The sequence below is a fragment of the Nanorana parkeri genome, unplaced genomic scaffold, assembly GCF_000935625.1.
Source record: "Nanorana parkeri isolate BGI_ZX_2015 unplaced genomic scaffold, ASM93562v1 scaffold974, whole genome shotgun sequence".
Lineage (NCBI taxonomy): Eukaryota > Metazoa > Chordata > Amphibia > Anura > Dicroglossidae > Nanorana > Nanorana parkeri.
Genome location: NW_017307242.1, coordinates 338,887 through 355,424, shown reverse-complemented (window position 1 = coordinate 355,424; position 16,538 = coordinate 338,887). Strand labels below are relative to the sequence as shown.

The 16,538-nt window shown below is 42.8% G+C and overlaps 1 protein-coding gene across 1 annotated transcript in view; it reads left to right on the top strand.

Annotated features, from left to right (window-relative positions):
- The window catches only part of EPC2 (enhancer of polycomb homolog 2), a 53,276-nt gene that overhangs the window by 30,945 nt on the left and 5,793 nt on the right, over positions 1-16,538 (top strand). Inside the window, exons 3-10 of the mRNA XM_018566779.1 lie at positions 4,948-5,093; positions 7,083-7,289; positions 9,406-9,554; positions 10,230-10,362; positions 11,927-12,121; positions 12,212-12,301; positions 15,859-16,004; positions 16,244-16,536. Coding sequence (XP_018422281.1) covers positions 4,948-5,093; positions 7,083-7,289; positions 9,406-9,554; positions 10,230-10,362; positions 11,927-12,121; positions 12,212-12,301; positions 15,859-16,004; positions 16,244-16,536 — 1,359 coding nt within the window. The remainder of the gene's footprint in view (positions 1-4,947; positions 5,094-7,082; positions 7,290-9,405; positions 9,555-10,229; positions 10,363-11,926; positions 12,122-12,211; positions 12,302-15,858; positions 16,005-16,243; positions 16,537-16,538) is intronic.

The following is a 16,538-nucleotide window of genomic DNA, read 5'->3' as shown; positions in this document are numbered from 1 at the left end:
GGTAGTTTTCTGCAATTTCGCGGGTGCGCGCAATTTTAAAGCTTGACATGTTTGGTGTCTATTTACCCGACGTGACCCGATCTTTTATATTTTACCAAAAAACTGGTTAATAATAAATGTTTCCTAACATAATGTAAAAAAAAACTTTTTTTTTTCAAAATTTTCTGTAATTTTTCCTAATTATAATAAAAAATAAAAACCCCAGTGGTGATTAAATACCCCCAAAATAAAGCCCTATCTGTCCCCAAAAAATGGTATAAAATTAATTTCAGTACAGCGTTGCATGACGGAATAAACGTCAGTCAAAGGACTGCAGCGCTGAACACTGAAAAATGGCCTGGACAGGAAGGGGGTCTAAACACCTGGTCTTGAAGTGGTTAAAGAATCTAAAGAATATGACACCACAACAAACCTGCCGAGGGAGGGCCACCCACCAAAACTCATGGACCAGACGAGGAGGGCATTAATTAGAGAGGCAACAGAGACCAAATATAACCCTGAGGGAGTTGCAAAGCTCCACAGCGGAGATTGGAGTATCTGTCCAAAGGACCACTTTAAGCCGTACACTCTGCAGAGCCGGTTTTCATGGAAGGGTGGCCAGGAAAAAGCCATTATTTCCAGAAATAGGCAAACACATTTGCTGTTCATCAAAAGGCATGTGGGAGACCCTCCAAACATATGGAAGAAGGTACTCTGGTCAGATGAGACGTAAATTGAGCTTTTTGGCTTTCAAGGAAAACGCTATGTCTGGCGCAAACCGAAGACCTCGCATCACCCTGAGAACACCATCCCCACAGTGAAGCATGGTGGTGGCAGCATCATGCTGTGTGGATGTTTTTCATCGGCAGGGACTGGCAAACTGGTCAGAATTGAAGGAATGATGGATGACGCTACATACAGCGAAATTCAGGAAACCTGTTTGTCTGACAGATTTGAGACTGGGGCGGAGGTTCACCTTCAAGCAGAACATTGACCCTAAGCATACTGCCAAAGCAACACTCGAGCGGTTTATGGGGAAGCATTTAAATGTCTTGGAATGGCCCAGTCAAAGCTCAGACCGATTGAGAATCTGTGGCATGACTTAAAGGAGAACTATGAGGTGAGTGATTTTCATCCTCATAGTTCTAGCCGCCCTGTGACAATGAAACTGTCACAGGTCAGCTTGGGATCGGGAAGTGAGCGAACACATACCGCTTGCTCACTTATCGATCCTGTCACTGCAGAGAGCCGTGGCGGGGGGGGACTGGATTCCGGCCTCTCCTGTCAGATCCTCCAGCGCTGACTGGCGGAATGGACGGGTGAGGGGGCGGGTACAGCTGGCTGCCTCTAGATAGGCAGAGCCAGCTGTCACTCACGCAGCTGGGTAGATCCAGACATAATTGTCGTGATCCGTTCCGGCTGCGGCGTCTCCAGTATACCGCGAGCTGTAGCTTGCTGTATACTGAGCTTAGGGTAACGGGAGGACGCTAGTTTGTGTCCTCCCGTTACCCTTAGGAGAACTATGGGGAAAAGCCCTAACCGCATAGTTCTCCTTTTAAAGATTGCTGTACACCAGCGAAACCCATCCAACTTGATGGAGGTGGAACAGCTTTGCCTTGAAGAATGGGCAAAAATCCCAGTGGCTAGATGTGCCATGTTTACTTAGTTGTATCCCAAGGGACATGCAGCTGTAATTTCTGCAGAAGGCGGCTCTACAAAGTATTGACTTTGGGGAAGGGGGTGTGAATAGTTAGGCATGCTCAAGTTTTCTTGGGGGAGGGGGGGATTTGTCTTATTTCTCATTTATATTGCACAAAAAAAAATAATTTTTTTACATCTTCAAAGTAAATCAAATGATACAAACCCCCCAAAAATCAATTTTATTCATGGTGGTAATGTAACCAAATAGAAAAAAAATAAAAATGCCAAGGGGCGTGAATACTTTTGCAAGCCACTGTACATGCCTCTTGTATTTTGACAAAATATCTGCTCATCTCGGATTTAATCTTTAAGTTTACTCATGATTGAAAATGAGACCTATGCTGTTAATTTTAGTATATGCTTCCTGCTTACCTCTTCACTATGTGTCCTCTTATCCTGATCTTTTTGATATTTTTTTTAAAGTGTACCTGCAGTGAAATTTTTTTTAATCTAATATTCATAGAAGAAAGAGCATGATGCCCAGGCATACATCTCAATATCGGCCCCCTCAGAGCACCCCTGGCATACCTATTAAAGTTCCATCTGATCATTTAATGCAGACCTGGACAAATCCAACAAACTATAGCTGGTAACCATGGCGATCATTATTTTGCAGTGTTATTTTCCTGACCGCTCTACACAAGTTTGCAAATGTAAAGTGTGTGTAAATATATCAATAAAACAGACCTAGACCAATCCTGGTTGCCATTGCCCTGTGACCCATATGCTCTCTCAATCTCACAGTGCTGACCCATATTGTTTCTCACTGTTGCACACAACAAAAATGCAGTGAAGAAGAAACATTTGGGAGTAAATCTGAGAGAATTAAATCGGTTAGTGGCCTACAAAAACTCTTCCCTGGTGTCTAGTAGAATTACTAACACTAGAGGTGCACTGAAATTAAACTGTCTGACCGCAAAATAAAAAAATTGTCAGGCCGAAACAGAATGTTTGTTATATATATATATATATATATAATTTATTATATTTTTGTCTTTACTGTAAGTGGCTCTGGGGAAAGGGGAAATATTAGGGGTCTAAGCAGACTCCTTATATTTCCCTTTTGAAATAGAAAAAGAGATTTAGGACACAGTTGGGTCTGAAATCTTTTTCTGCATCCCCTGCAGTTGGGTCTGAAATCTTTTTCTGCATTCATAACCTGTGGAGATAGTATGAGTTGTCCACAATCATGAACGAACAGGAAGTGATGTAAAGCACTTCCTGTTCATTCATAATTGGGCACACAGTACACATATTATGTTCTCACTTATTTACAAGCAGTCAGTGATCGCTGACTGCTTGTAACCTATCTTCATCCTGACTCGCTGTCACAGGAGGCTGAACCTGCGGTGCAGGAAAGTGAACTTGGTCTCAATTGACAGCTGACTCCTCAACCGCACTGCTGTCTCTGTGCGGGAGGAGAGCTCGGCCTTCTGTGACATCACGGCTCGCAGCGCTCTCCTCTTCGCAACGCTAGGACTCCTGACAGTTTCTCTCCTCCCCGCTGGACTTTGCACTGTGTCAGAGGGGACACAGCGCAGCGCACAGTTGGGAGGAGAGAAACGAGAGATGCACCTCAATTTCGTTTCCGTTTCCGGCTTATGTGTTTTGGCGGCCGAAATTTCGCTGCATCCCTACTGAACATCCAAATCGATGAACCTGTACTGCAGACTACCACAGAACAAACTCCTATGTACACATCAAAATGTGCAAAGAAGCCTCTCCAAAAAAAGCTTGTTTGTACATAATTGTTTAAAATACCGTGGTAATGGAAGTTAAAACCTCAAGAGCAATTTCTGCCCCATCCCAGCAAATGCACAACAATATATAGAGACCCTCCATTCACCAAAAAGGGAAGTTGCCACATAGCAGCCAGTGACAAATACATACAAGCGAGTCCCCAGGGGTATTGTTTCTACTAGCATTACAATGGTATTTTAAATTTGCAGGACACAGATCTATTTCTTTCTTTTTTTTTAAATTAAAGAGAAAAAAAATATTATAATATATATTACTTTTTTTTTGCTATAGTTTGCAAGGAGTTTACTCAGTGGTAGCCTACAATATCTATTTATTGCTTTGGAAGTATTTAATGATTCTATTAGGCGCTATCTAATGGTGGCTGAGAGAGCTGAAGTCACTGAGGAAAACGTACTCAAATCCCTGGTAGCCTGGGCAATTTTTTTTTGTCACCACGGTGACCAGGATTTGTCTAGCACTGCTTTACTGTATTGGCATGTATCCCCCAATGTGGAAATGCCCAGGGCCGCTGCTTGGGTGCAGAACTTTGCATTGTGGGATGCAGAAAGAGGCATGCTTGTCCAATGTCGGGAAGTTTATATTTACATGGGCACTTTAAGGAAGTTTTTCTGAAGGGACCAATGCAAAATATCCAGACCCCAGGTTCTTGTGTTGTGCGAGTAACCACCGTACAATATTGATGGCAGGGGTTTGTAAGATAAAAATTGAATTTTTGGTGATGAAAAATCCAGCAGTGAACTCTCAATGCGGACTTCCCAGACCAGCATTGTAGCAGACTTGGAATAATATGGCGTTAGATTTACTCTATGCAAACTAAAATACCATAACGGCCCCGATATTGCCGTTTGTTAAATTAGCCAAACCTAGTCCTAAATAGGGATGCACCGATACTGATGCTAGTATCGGTGCCAATGGCGAGTATTTGGGCGAGTACGAGTACGATGCTCTGATGCGTAGCCCGATACTTCCGGTATCAGGAAGTCGGGCAGCGTGTCATTACACGCTGCCCGGCTTCCTGATTGGCCGGGAAGCTTGTGACGAGGGAGCATGGAGCAGGCTTCCCGGGCCAATCAGGAAGTCGTGCGCCCCGTCATTACACAGCGCCCGGCTTCCTGATTGGCCAGAAAGCTGGCTCCATGCATTCTCGTCACCTAGTGACGAGAAGCATCGGGACGGTTGCCTTGTTAATCCGGAAGCCGGGTGGCGAGTATTTTGCACGCCTCCCGGCTAATCAGGAAGCCAGGATGGTAAGTCATTACACGTTGCCTAGCTTCCTGAATGGGACTTCCGGTATTGGTATTCAGTATCGGCAAGTACCGGAAAAAGAAAAAAAAAATCAGTACTCGATACCAAAATACCGATATGGGTGCACCCCTAGTCCTAAACCTCAGATAACCTAATAATAATAAACTATGTAATGATTGGCCTATCCTTGTTAAGTTTGTTGTGTTTTGCATTGAGCACCTGTTTGAAGAATTCATCTATTTTTTTTCCACCTCCTTTCAGCATTTAATCTGGACAATGAGCAGCCAGACTATGATATGGACTCTGAAGATGAGACATTGCTTAATCGGCTTAACAGGAAAATGGAACTTAAACCACTGCAGTTTGAAATCATGATTGACCGGCTGGAAAAGGCAAGCTCCAATCAGGTATGAAAATTATTTTCAGTGCGATGTATTGGTTAGGACATTATGGTTGTCGTCCTTTGAAAGTTTCAAGGCTGGCAACATCCCAGGAGTCAGGAAACTGTTGTACCCACTGAAAATAATTAAAACTGGTACTTAAGCTTCAGTGTGGCTTCACAGTGTTGTACTTCAATAGCACGTCGTACAATGCACATTACCACAACGCATGGTAATCCAGATCCATGGGGCTTTGGGGTGCCATTTATTTAGACTTCCTGATACAGATACAGGCGCTGACTACTAGTCATTAGAGACTTCAGATATCGTTTTCTGATAAATAGAGCTTGTCTTGTAGACTTGCAGTAAAGTATGATGGTCCTGTGTAATATAGATGATAACAAACTATACATAGAAAATAGGCTTCTAACACCCATTGATGAGAGAGTTTACTTTTCATTGATCTGCTGATGGCCGTGCTTTTTAAACTTTAAACACTAATACCTAATTGTGCAGCTCACTAGTCCTTAGATGAGCTGGCTCCATTAGTTCTTTTTTTCAGGCCAAGTACGTTTCCTGCAATTGCAGAAAAATACATTTTTGATCTTGCCAAAAATCCAGGATGCTTGTAACTTCCTTTGCAATAGACTGAAATGCTGTCTTCTGTGAAATGCAAAGTATCCCCCACCACCATGTAATAGAGATAAGGAGGGGGGATGTTTTAGTAGTCCAAATCTAGAGAGCAGCCTAGGATGACAATTCTGCCCCTCCATACATGCAGTACAGAGAGTGAGCGTCACCCTAGAACAGGGAATTTTATTATTGGCAGAATCACTAGATGAAAATACAGGGACAGGAGCATGAAAAATTAAACTAATGAAGCCACCACATGTAAGGACTAGGGATGCACTGAAATGAAATCTGAAATGATCAAATCTGAATTTTTGGCTAGAAAACAATTCAAACCCCCAAACAATTATATATTTTCTGAAAGCAGAGGCCCTGTAGAATAAAAAGATGCTAGTTGCAATTTGTATGTTGCACGGTAATAGCACAATAATCTGGAGACAGTAAATATTTACTATCAACCCAGTCATGAATGGACAGGAAGCCTCTGTGTTGAGCTGCTTCCTGTCCATTTATAAAATGAGCAGGAAGTGATGTATAGTGCTTGCTGTTAATTCATGACCGGGGGGGACTATGTCCTCAGTTATTTACAAACAGAGTAATCAGTACTGATCACTTGGTGTTTGCGCAGTACCGATCCTGAAGCTCTGGAGCTTTCCACCCTGCTCTGCCTCCTGACAGCTTCTCTCCTCCCTGCTAGGAGCCGGCAGCTGGACCAGCTCTGTGTCCCCTCCGATCCCCACTGCCTCTGCCGACACAGGTGGGAAAGAGCAGCGGGGATCTGAGGGGATAAATACTGAAGCTTGCAGCCAGCGGGGAGGAGAGAAGCTGAGACTGAACCAAATTTTTTTTTGCTGTGTTTGTACTATATGGTACAAAATGGTGCTATAGTACCTTTTTTCGGGCAAACTTTTGCTGCATCCCCACTAAGGACTGTAATGTCCTGAGACGTTTCCATTCTGTGATTTGGTGCTTGACTTTTATATCTTTTCCAAATTGTCTCTTTTTATTTATTTTTTTAAGTTCTTCCATCTGAAGCATTACTGAAGTGTTAACTCTCTACCTCCCAGTGGGATCCCCCGCTGGCTCCCTGGGAAAATTGACTTGTATGGAGTGAAAGGATGCACCTGCCAAGCCGTAGCGATTGGTTTAGTTAAGAATTCCTGTCGGCTCTTGATAACTATTAACTATTATGCAAGCCAGTCCTCATGTCTTGGCCCTCCTATCCATCCACTCAATACAAGCTTATTTTGGCTTGCGCAGCTTCAGTTAAAATCATCTGGACTGGAAAAGTCTAGTGTTTGTACATAATTGGTCATCACATTTTATGAAAGCACCTGCAGTTCATGGTAAATGAGTTTAGTAACCATGCGATTTGGTACATTGCAGCTTGTCACTCTTCAGGAAGCAAAACTGCTGCTAAACGAGGATGATTACCTTATCAAATCTGTGTATGACTACTGGGTAAGAAAACGGAAAAACTGCAGGGGGCCCTCCCTCATTCCCCAAATCAAGCAAGAGAAACGTGACGGATCTACCAACAGCGATCCGTATGTTGCATTCCGGCGCAGAACTGAGAAAATGCAAACGCGAAAGGTAATCGCTTTATACTCTCATGAAAATGATTTATAATAAATGGTTGTGTACTAGATGTTAGGGCTGAAACATCTAATTGATAAAGTTGATAATGAAAATCGTTGTCAACGATTTTTATTATCGATTTAGTTGGTCGCCGCTTCCACCCTCGCTCCCTCCCCGCCTCACTCACATACTTGTGAACACCGGCGGAGCCGCAATATAGTGTAATTAGCCCCGATCCAGCGGTGGACTGCTGTTCATGCCCTGCTCGAGGACCCTCAGCCTCCTCCTCCCCATGTGATCATAGTGGACTGTCGACGGGATGAATAGGGCCGTCCCAAGGAAGTCCCAAGTGTTGAGGAGTCCCAGGGTCACCCCAGAGTCCCGGTGAGCATGGACTGATCGTTAGGGACCGCAGCCGCCTCCTTCTCCCCGGGCTGCTCATAGTGGACAGGCTCAATAGAGATGTACAACCAGTGTAAGTAGTGTGTATTATGTGTAAGTAGTGTGTATTATGTGTACAGTGTGTGTATTTTGTGTTGCATGTGTACCGTGTGCGTGTAGTCAGTGGCATAACAACTGGGTTGGGGTGGGTAAGATGGTGCAGCTGCCCCGGGCATTAAGATGGGGGGCGCCAGCTGGGCAGCGAACACATCTGGGGCAGCTCCCGGGAAGGACAGGTGCTGCGTGTGATTTGTACACAGTCCACGTCCTTCTCTATGGGACTACGCTGCCCTACGCTCACCCGCCCTGCACAACCATGCGGGTGTCCGTACGCTGACAGGATGGGTCCTGTCTGCATCCGAGCCAGGAAACGTGCACCCGTACGGACATGCACTTAGGGTGAGCGTAGGGCAGCGTACAGCTGCGTAGTCCCATAGAGAAGGACAGGGTACTAATGACAAGCATTTTTTGGCTATTTTTGTCTGTTATGATTTTTTTTTCCAGTGTTTTAAATAGTTATATATAGATGATAGAGAGATGGAGAGGGGGAAATACACAATTGACCATTTAAAATGCATCCATGATACCTTAATCAGGAATTCCAGACCTGTGTGCTTGCTTGATAGCAGCCTGTCTGTAACTGACTAATCCAGAAGGTACCTTTTCTGCTTGGAGAGGAGGATGACTAACTCCAAACTGTCATATCTGCCTTTATTAATAGTTATTTTGTAACTTAACAGTGCATTAGCCTCCGGAAAGCTAGTGTTCCTGGTTATGGGTCGCCACCTGCTGGCATATGAAATGTTTAACTTGAAGTATTTATCTAAAATGAAACCGCAAATAACTTTTTTCCCACCCCAAAAAACACAGTAATATCACAGTAATGCTCACCCTCATTGCGGGGGCTCCTACTGAAGATTGCTGCCTTTGGCATGTTCGCATCTTTGAAAAGTTTGCCACTGAATGTTTGCATGTAGGGGACTTACTGTACTTTCACAAAGCCTCAGACATGTCTCCTCTGTCTTCCATTTACTGCTTGATGAATACCCTGTTTCCCCGAAAATAAGACCTAGTGCTATTTTTGGGAATTGCTAAAATATAAGACCTACCCCGAAAATAAGACCTAGTTGTGACCATTCCCAGGGCCGGTGGTGGCATAAGGGGTAACTTGAAGAGTCGCGGGAGAGAATCAGCGGGGCCCACGAAGCCGGCGCTGGAGGGAGCAGAGCCGCATATGCCGAATCCTCCTCTATAGCGCCGGCTCCTGTCACAGACGGAGTGATACCAAATGCACTCCGCCTGTAAAGGAATTGATCATGAAAGCGCGCTTCGCTCATTCTGGCCAGCGATTAGTTACCAATCTGCTCTTGGAAAGGTACGACACACCTGATTACCCTGATCACCCTATTCTTAACTTTGCCACTCACTCCTGTCTTGTAAGTCTTCTGCCGGTAATAAGTGTGGATTGTTGTACATTAAAGAAAAATAAGACCTTACCCGAAAATAAAACCTAGTGCGTTTTTTTGAGCCAAAAAAAATATAAGACAGTCTTATTTTCGGGGAAACACGGTAGACTCAGTCATTGTGTTCCTCAAACATTGTGAAAATATGACGGCTATGCACACACATAGTATATCCTTAAACTCTCAATAACCCATTATAAACACGTCTTTTCCTGCAATTTCTCTAGAATCGTAAGAATGATGAAGCATCTTACGAGAAGATGTTGAAGTTACGAAGGGAGTTTAGCCGAGCCATAACCATTTTAGAAATGATCAAACGGCGAGAAAAGACGAAGCGGGAATTACTGCATTTGACGCTGGAAGTGGTGGAGAAGAGGTGAGATGCTTAATGTTGTTTTCAATCCAATGAAAGGCTGTAGGTTTGCTTGAAATGTTCATTTTCTGTGTTGAGCAAGATAATCGAGGGCTATTATAATGTTCCTTCAAACAGTTATGTCTTTAAACCAGATCTTTCCCCTACAAATGAAGTGTTGCAGGTACTTGTGTAGTAATGCATTTTTAATCTGTACATCCCCCACTTTTAGCCAGCTGATGGCGGCATGCTAGCATGAGGGGGCTCTGACATCACTGCTAAGCATGTATGAGGAAACTGATGGTAATGGAGAAACCAGTTCATTCTGGTAAAAATGTTTTTACGTGTGCCAGTTACTTGGCAGAATTTTGGGAGGGGAAAAAAATAAGGTGCCGGTATCCGGGGTAAACATTGGCAAAAGTATAGGGTGCATTATAATAATTCAGCCCAGACTTGTGGGTGAAGCACTTCAGAGGTGGAGGTCCCAGGCAGGGACTCTGTTTATGTTGTCTGAACCAATAAAGTTGCCAGTGTTTGAATTTTTCTGGGGGGTGCATTTGTCTAGGGGGTAAACATTATTCTTTTTTGCACAGATTAAAGTCAGGAAATGGCATTTCAGTGTAGGCATGAAAAGGACTCTCTCCTATTGTTAAAACCCTTCTTCAAAAATAGCGTTTTAATGCTTTCTTTCTCATCAAGGTATAATTTGGGTGACTTTGGAGGTGAAATATTGAATGAAATAAAAATTCCGAAAATTGAGAAGGAAGCTCATCCCATCTCGACGTTACTACACAATGGGAACCATCACAGAGTTCCAGAATGCAAAACTAAGGTATTGTACAAAAATGACTTTACTACTTGCCTAGTTTTTCTGAGTTTGGATTTTGGCATAATGCGTTGTGCGTGTTAAATTAGGTGATGACTGGAAAACTGATGTAGTGGGGAAAAAAAAAAAATAATTAAAGAAAAAATCTTTTTTCTAGCTCTTCTCTTGTGTTGGTCTGTTTTTATGTTACAGAATGTCTGTTGCAGTGATCTTGATACTGTTCCATTCTATAACATTTTCACAGCCTGTCCAGTGCTTCCTGTGCTACAATGATCACCATGTCTACCTCCCACAGTCACTCTTTATATTCACACTATTTTATTTTTTTATTTGCATCAACATTTTTTCCCTTTTTTCTTTGAGTGAAGCCCCCCTTATTAAGCATTTTGTTTTTTTATTATCAGAGTTTACATTGTGCCTCACTGAGCCTCAAATATTAGTGACTCTAAACTCAGGAGTGAAATTTTAAAAATGCATTTAGGTACCTTAACTACTATTAAAACTGTATCCTATATGTGTATCACTCGGCTGTAGATCCTCAAATCATCTCTGAATTGGTGCTGACACTGTCCTTCCTCCTGGAGGGGGGCTACTTTTGTTCCCCATCGTCCCTGTGTGTGTGTTGTAAAGTAGCCACTGCTCCAAGCTCACTCCTGTGATGGACTACAATCTCACGTTTAGTTTACTAATTTGTATTGAACTTATAGTTTTTTTTTTAAGTGAGCTTGGTGGACAAACAGTCACACTTTGGTGCAGCATATTATGAATGGCATCCCAATGCAATTAACATTACAAAGAAAAAAAAACAATAGGAAGCCCCTGTGCTATAGCTGATTTAAAGCATCACACCTCAAGTACATGTTCTCTAAGGTCTTATATGATAAGGTATTGTGCTCTTCCACCCTAGTAGAAGAAAATATGGAGACTCTCCTGCTCTGTAACTTTGTACAGCTAGCAGATATCCTCTTCCATTTACTACTAAGCATTTCACTGATCCCTGCAGTAGTGTGGCTTAATCGCTGACCATAGACCCTGCTGAATCCAGTGCTTCTGGTACTGTTTGGTTCATTGTACTTCACTGTGCTAGTGGTTTGGTCCGCTAGCCCTTACACTAAGGTGGACTACGGATTGAACCACAGCACAGCAGAGCACTAAAAAAAAAAAGTTTACTCCCACAAGAATGTCAGATTGTGTGCATTTTGTTTCTTCACTACTGCAGAGATCAGGTGGAGCAGAAGGGGCAAGTATTCAATGTCTTGTATTGCTTTAGGGGTTGCTTTATTGTAGAGTTTTTCTTTTTTAGCATAAATGTAACGTTAAGTGTGATTTTTGGGGGGGGTTTTTGGTTCCCTTTGGTACCAGATTTGTGGCCCTTGGGGTCGTTGCAGACAGTTGTCTGTTTTTTCTTACCTAGGCGTTTGCTGAGTCTGACAGCGTTCCATAGTATTACCTTCACTGAATATTATGTGCAACCCCTTGGTGGTGATATATCAAGAAATTACACCATCACTGCACTAAATAGCAGCTTTATATGACCTACTAATATTTTTGATATTCTTGTGTTTTGTAGAATATTCACCACTCATCTGTCAAAGAAGAAACCCTGGATATTATCCGGCTAAAAAAGAAGTACCCAAAGAAGCCGAAAGCAGATTCGGTTGTGATCCCTCAGGCCCTGCCGGCCTCAGAGCCATTGCCAGTAATTAACAAAAGTGATATCAAACAATATGACTTCCACAGCTCTGACGATGAAGAGTTTCCACAGGTTTGTCCCGCAGCTGGAATGTTATCGAGGAACCACTGGGGTCTCAGAAGAGGAGTGTTTTTTTTATAATACCTTGTTTATCCTCCCCAGGTACCTTCTCCAGTGTCTGAGCCGGAGGAAGACAATGACCCCGATGGCCCCTATGCCTTCAGGAGAAGAACTGGATGCCAGTATTATGCCGTAAGACTTTTCTTTGCTTTTATTCCTATGTGAACACTATACTTGGGTGGGCACTGGTTTTATTCATACAGTATGAAAGTTTTTTTTTTCTATAAATGAAATGGTTTATATTTAAGATCACACTGTTTGCTATGTTAATTTCTCAGCTAGAAATGTTGAGTGTCATACCTATATCCTCAGACTTGCAATCTTTATCTTGATTGTCCTATTTTAGTTATTTTGTATTGGCATTTTTCTCTATTGTCACAATACTGTTTCAGCGATTTACACTTGAGTGCAATCAGAAGCTTTGCCACGCCGCATCCCTCACCTAAGTCATATTGATTGGCCGTTGGCTTGTCTTCAGAGGTCTAGTCACATCTATTATGTTTGTGCACATGGGAACCTACAGTGATCAATCCTAGCACAATTTTCTGTGTTTCAGAGTGGCATAGCTAAAAATATATAGTAATGTTTATATCAAATGTTCTTATTCACAGTTATCCTTAAGAGTACATTTCTTAAGGGACACAGGGTCATTGAAGTTCAGGAACATTGGGTTATTCTGTTGCCTTTTGCAGGAAATGACAATGAGGGGGAAAAAAAGCAACCGGCCAGCCAAGTATAGGAACTCCCAAGTAGTCCATCTGTTGCTTCAATGATTAGCTCTTGCTGTGACTGTGCAGGCATCCAATCCGGAGGGGCCAGAATTCTTGTCACAGAAAGAAGCAAACAGATTCTGTTTTTAGCCAGAACTTCAAGTTTTAGCCTTGTCCGCCATCCACAATCCAAGAGTGGACAATTAGCAGGCGCCAACGTGTGGACCCAGGAGAATGGTTTCTTCACCCGTAGGTGTTCCAGGACCTGTGTCTCAAGGCCAAATGTGGACCTTCTGGTTTCCAGGTATAACCACAAACTGAACAGGTTTTCCTCGAGATGCAGGGATCCACTAGCAGAAGCAGTGGCTCCGTGGGATGAGTACAGTCTGAACTACGGCTTTCCTCCTCTGTGGCACCTTCCCTGTCTGCTCCGCAGGATCGAGATGGAAGGCATTCCGGTGATTGCCATCGCACCCAGTTGGCCCGCGGTGATGCGTTTCTCTGACCTCACGAGACTTCTGCTTCATGGTTACTGACTTTAACATTCTGCCTGCTCAAGCAAAGGGCATAAGAGTCAGAGCTCTTGTTGATTCGGTCATTCGTATGCTCCTGAAAGTAGGTAGTCCAATTCCTCCAAAAGGCAACAGTGTAGTCCAATGTTCCTTGATAAATCCCAAGAGATTTTAAAGGGAGAAAGCCCGTTTTTTTGATTTTTGTTTTATTAAATTGCATAAACATTGTAAATATGGGATTCTGCTAAACTTGTGCTTTACCAACTGTGCTCTGTAAAATAATTAACAGACAGTATGTATGTTAAGAGCGCTACTACTGTTTGAGTGCAATTAAACAATCATAAAATGTAACAATACTGTTTCACACTTGGGATGAACAGAATACAAAGTGACTCATTTTTAGATGTCCTGGGGAGCCTTGGAGATGGTCCGATGGAAACACTATGACAGATCTGGACAAGTGAAGCCCAGTGGTATGGACGGCTGAGGACATAAGTGCAGATGTCGTCGCAAGGAAACTCAGCTGGCCAGGCTGAGCCGTTGCGGCCAAAGACACTGTCAATTCTGTGCTGTGTGATAGTGGTAGTCTGGTGCCGTCTCTCTGTCAGAGGTTGAAGCGACAAAGTCGTGGGGAGCGGTCTTTGGCTGAGACAGTAATAGGGGTGTAATACAGTAGTTGAGGGTGTCGGTCTTGAGGACAGAAAAGCGCTACGCGTTTCGAGGCTATGCCTCTTTGTCAAGCTCAAACGAATTTTATTCAAAAGTTTAGTTAAAAACGAGTGGGACCCATATTATTGATATCAATTCAATCATGAAGACTGTGTAAGAAATAAAAAGTAAAAAGAGGCTGATATTGGCGTCATTTTCTATATCAGATGCAACTAAAAACTAATGTATGAGAAAAGCATTAAAAATAAGCTAAGGGCTATTATTAATTTTATTGGCTTATAGAATGGTATGAATTTCTATCTCCTCGTTGAGACCTATTGGAACCAGGGTATTACATTTGTAGATCCAATAGGTCTCTCTTTTGCAGAGGAGATGGAACCTTTCAGATGAAGATAGATGGTTAGGAATGTGTTCGATAGCGAACACTTGGAAATCTTATTTTTAATGCTTTTCTCATACATTAGTTTTTAGTTGCATCTGATATAGAAAATGACACCAATATCAGCCTCTTTTTATTTCTTACACAGTCTTCATGATTAAACTGATATCAATAATATGGGTCCCACTCGTTTTTAACTAACCTTTTGAATAAAATTCGTTTAGTGTGCTTAATGTTTAACTTTTAAATTTGTTTAAATGTGTTTGTTTTTCATTTTACCCTTCAGTTGTTGGATTGCTGGCTCAGAACAAGATGCTACTCGAGACTAATATGGGCGGTCTGCTACGCCTGTCCCGCCCCTCCACTCTCATACTCCTATCAGGACAAGGCCACGAGTGCTATCCCTGCCCAGCTGTCAGTTTTTTTTAAATCGCGGTTTTCCCATTAATCTGTTCCTTCTACTTTCACCCGAGCTTGACAAAGAGGCATAGCCTCGAAACGCGTAGCGCTTTTCTGTCCTCAAGACCGACACCCTCAACTACTGTATTACACCCCTATTACTGTCTCAGCCAAAGACCGCTCCCCACGACTTTGTCGCTTCAACCTCTGACAGAGAGACGGCACCAGACTACCACTATCACACAGCACAGAATTGACAGTGTCTTTGGCCGCAACGGCTCAGCCTGGCCAGCTGAGTTTCCTTGCGACGACATCTGCACTTATGTCCTCAGCCGTCCATACCACTGGGCTTCACTTGTCCAGATCTGTCATAGTGTTTCCATCGGACCATCTCCAAGGCTCCCCAGGACATCTAAAAATGAGTCACTTTGTATTCTGTTCATCCCAAGTGTGAAACAGTATTGTTACATTTTATGATTGTTTAATTGCACTCAAACAGTAGTAGCGCTCTTAACATACATACTGTCTGTTTTTTTGCTAACACAGGGTTCCTCTCCCTGTTTTGTCCGTGTAAAATAATTAAGTCATAATCAACACAATAGCAAAACTGGAAAATGCAGATATTCCTGGGTGGGTTTAGATACCCATAGACCTGAGATGGCTGTCATATGATCCAGCCATTCAAATATACAGATTGTGGTATAAATCTGTATTCTCACATTGGCCAGGTGTGCCTGTTTTTGCACTGGGAGGAGTTGACTGATCCATGTCATTGGGAGAACAATGGGATGACTGACCTGCACTTTTTATTTGTGGGTACCTTTTATTAACCATCAGGGTAATGTCAGTATTTTAATACACACACTGAATTTGCAGGTTAGAATGGGTGAAATAGGAGGTGGAATAAAAACTGGAGAATCAATGTTTGAAGTGGTCTGATCCTTTTCATTTTTGATAATGTTTTGCCGGTTGGACACTTGTCAAAAATGTGTTCTTGAAAATGTATTTTTGTCTTTATAGCCACATTTGGACCAAATGGAAGATACTTCAGAAAACACAGAACTGTCAGCGTTGGCTAGACTTCGGTATAGACATTGCCTCACTACCCTCACAATCCCCCGAAGATGCATAGGGCTTGCAAGGAGGCGGCTTGGCCGAGGTGGAAGGTAGGGGATTAGATCTATTTTTCTAGTGCCATGCATGTTTATTTCTAGATATGTTTTTGGCTTGATATTTTGGAACCGTAATTAAACACTCATATCATTTGCTATTGACTGAATTTCTTGAACATACGTTGCTGGTTATCTGTCACTTGTGAAAGACAGTGGCGTAGGATGGGTGACATAAAACATACATTTTTATTTGCTAAGCAGAGTAATCATTGGCTCTCCCTCTCTGATTTCAGGGTTGTAATGGACCGACTATCCACACCCCATGACCCCATTCTAAAGCAGCTGGACCCCGAAATGTTGTCTACTTCTTCAAGCTCTTCCCAAGTTGCACAGCCCCCTCCCGATAACTCACGGACCAATGCTTCCGATAGACATTGTGAAAACAGACTGTCTCTATCTGAGATCCTAAGCAATATTAGGTCGTGTCGACTGCAGTGTTTTCAGCCAAGGCGAATACCTTTTCCAGACAACGATAGTGAAGAATGTACCTCAAGGATAGTAGGACACGCTGTGAGCATTAAACGAGCC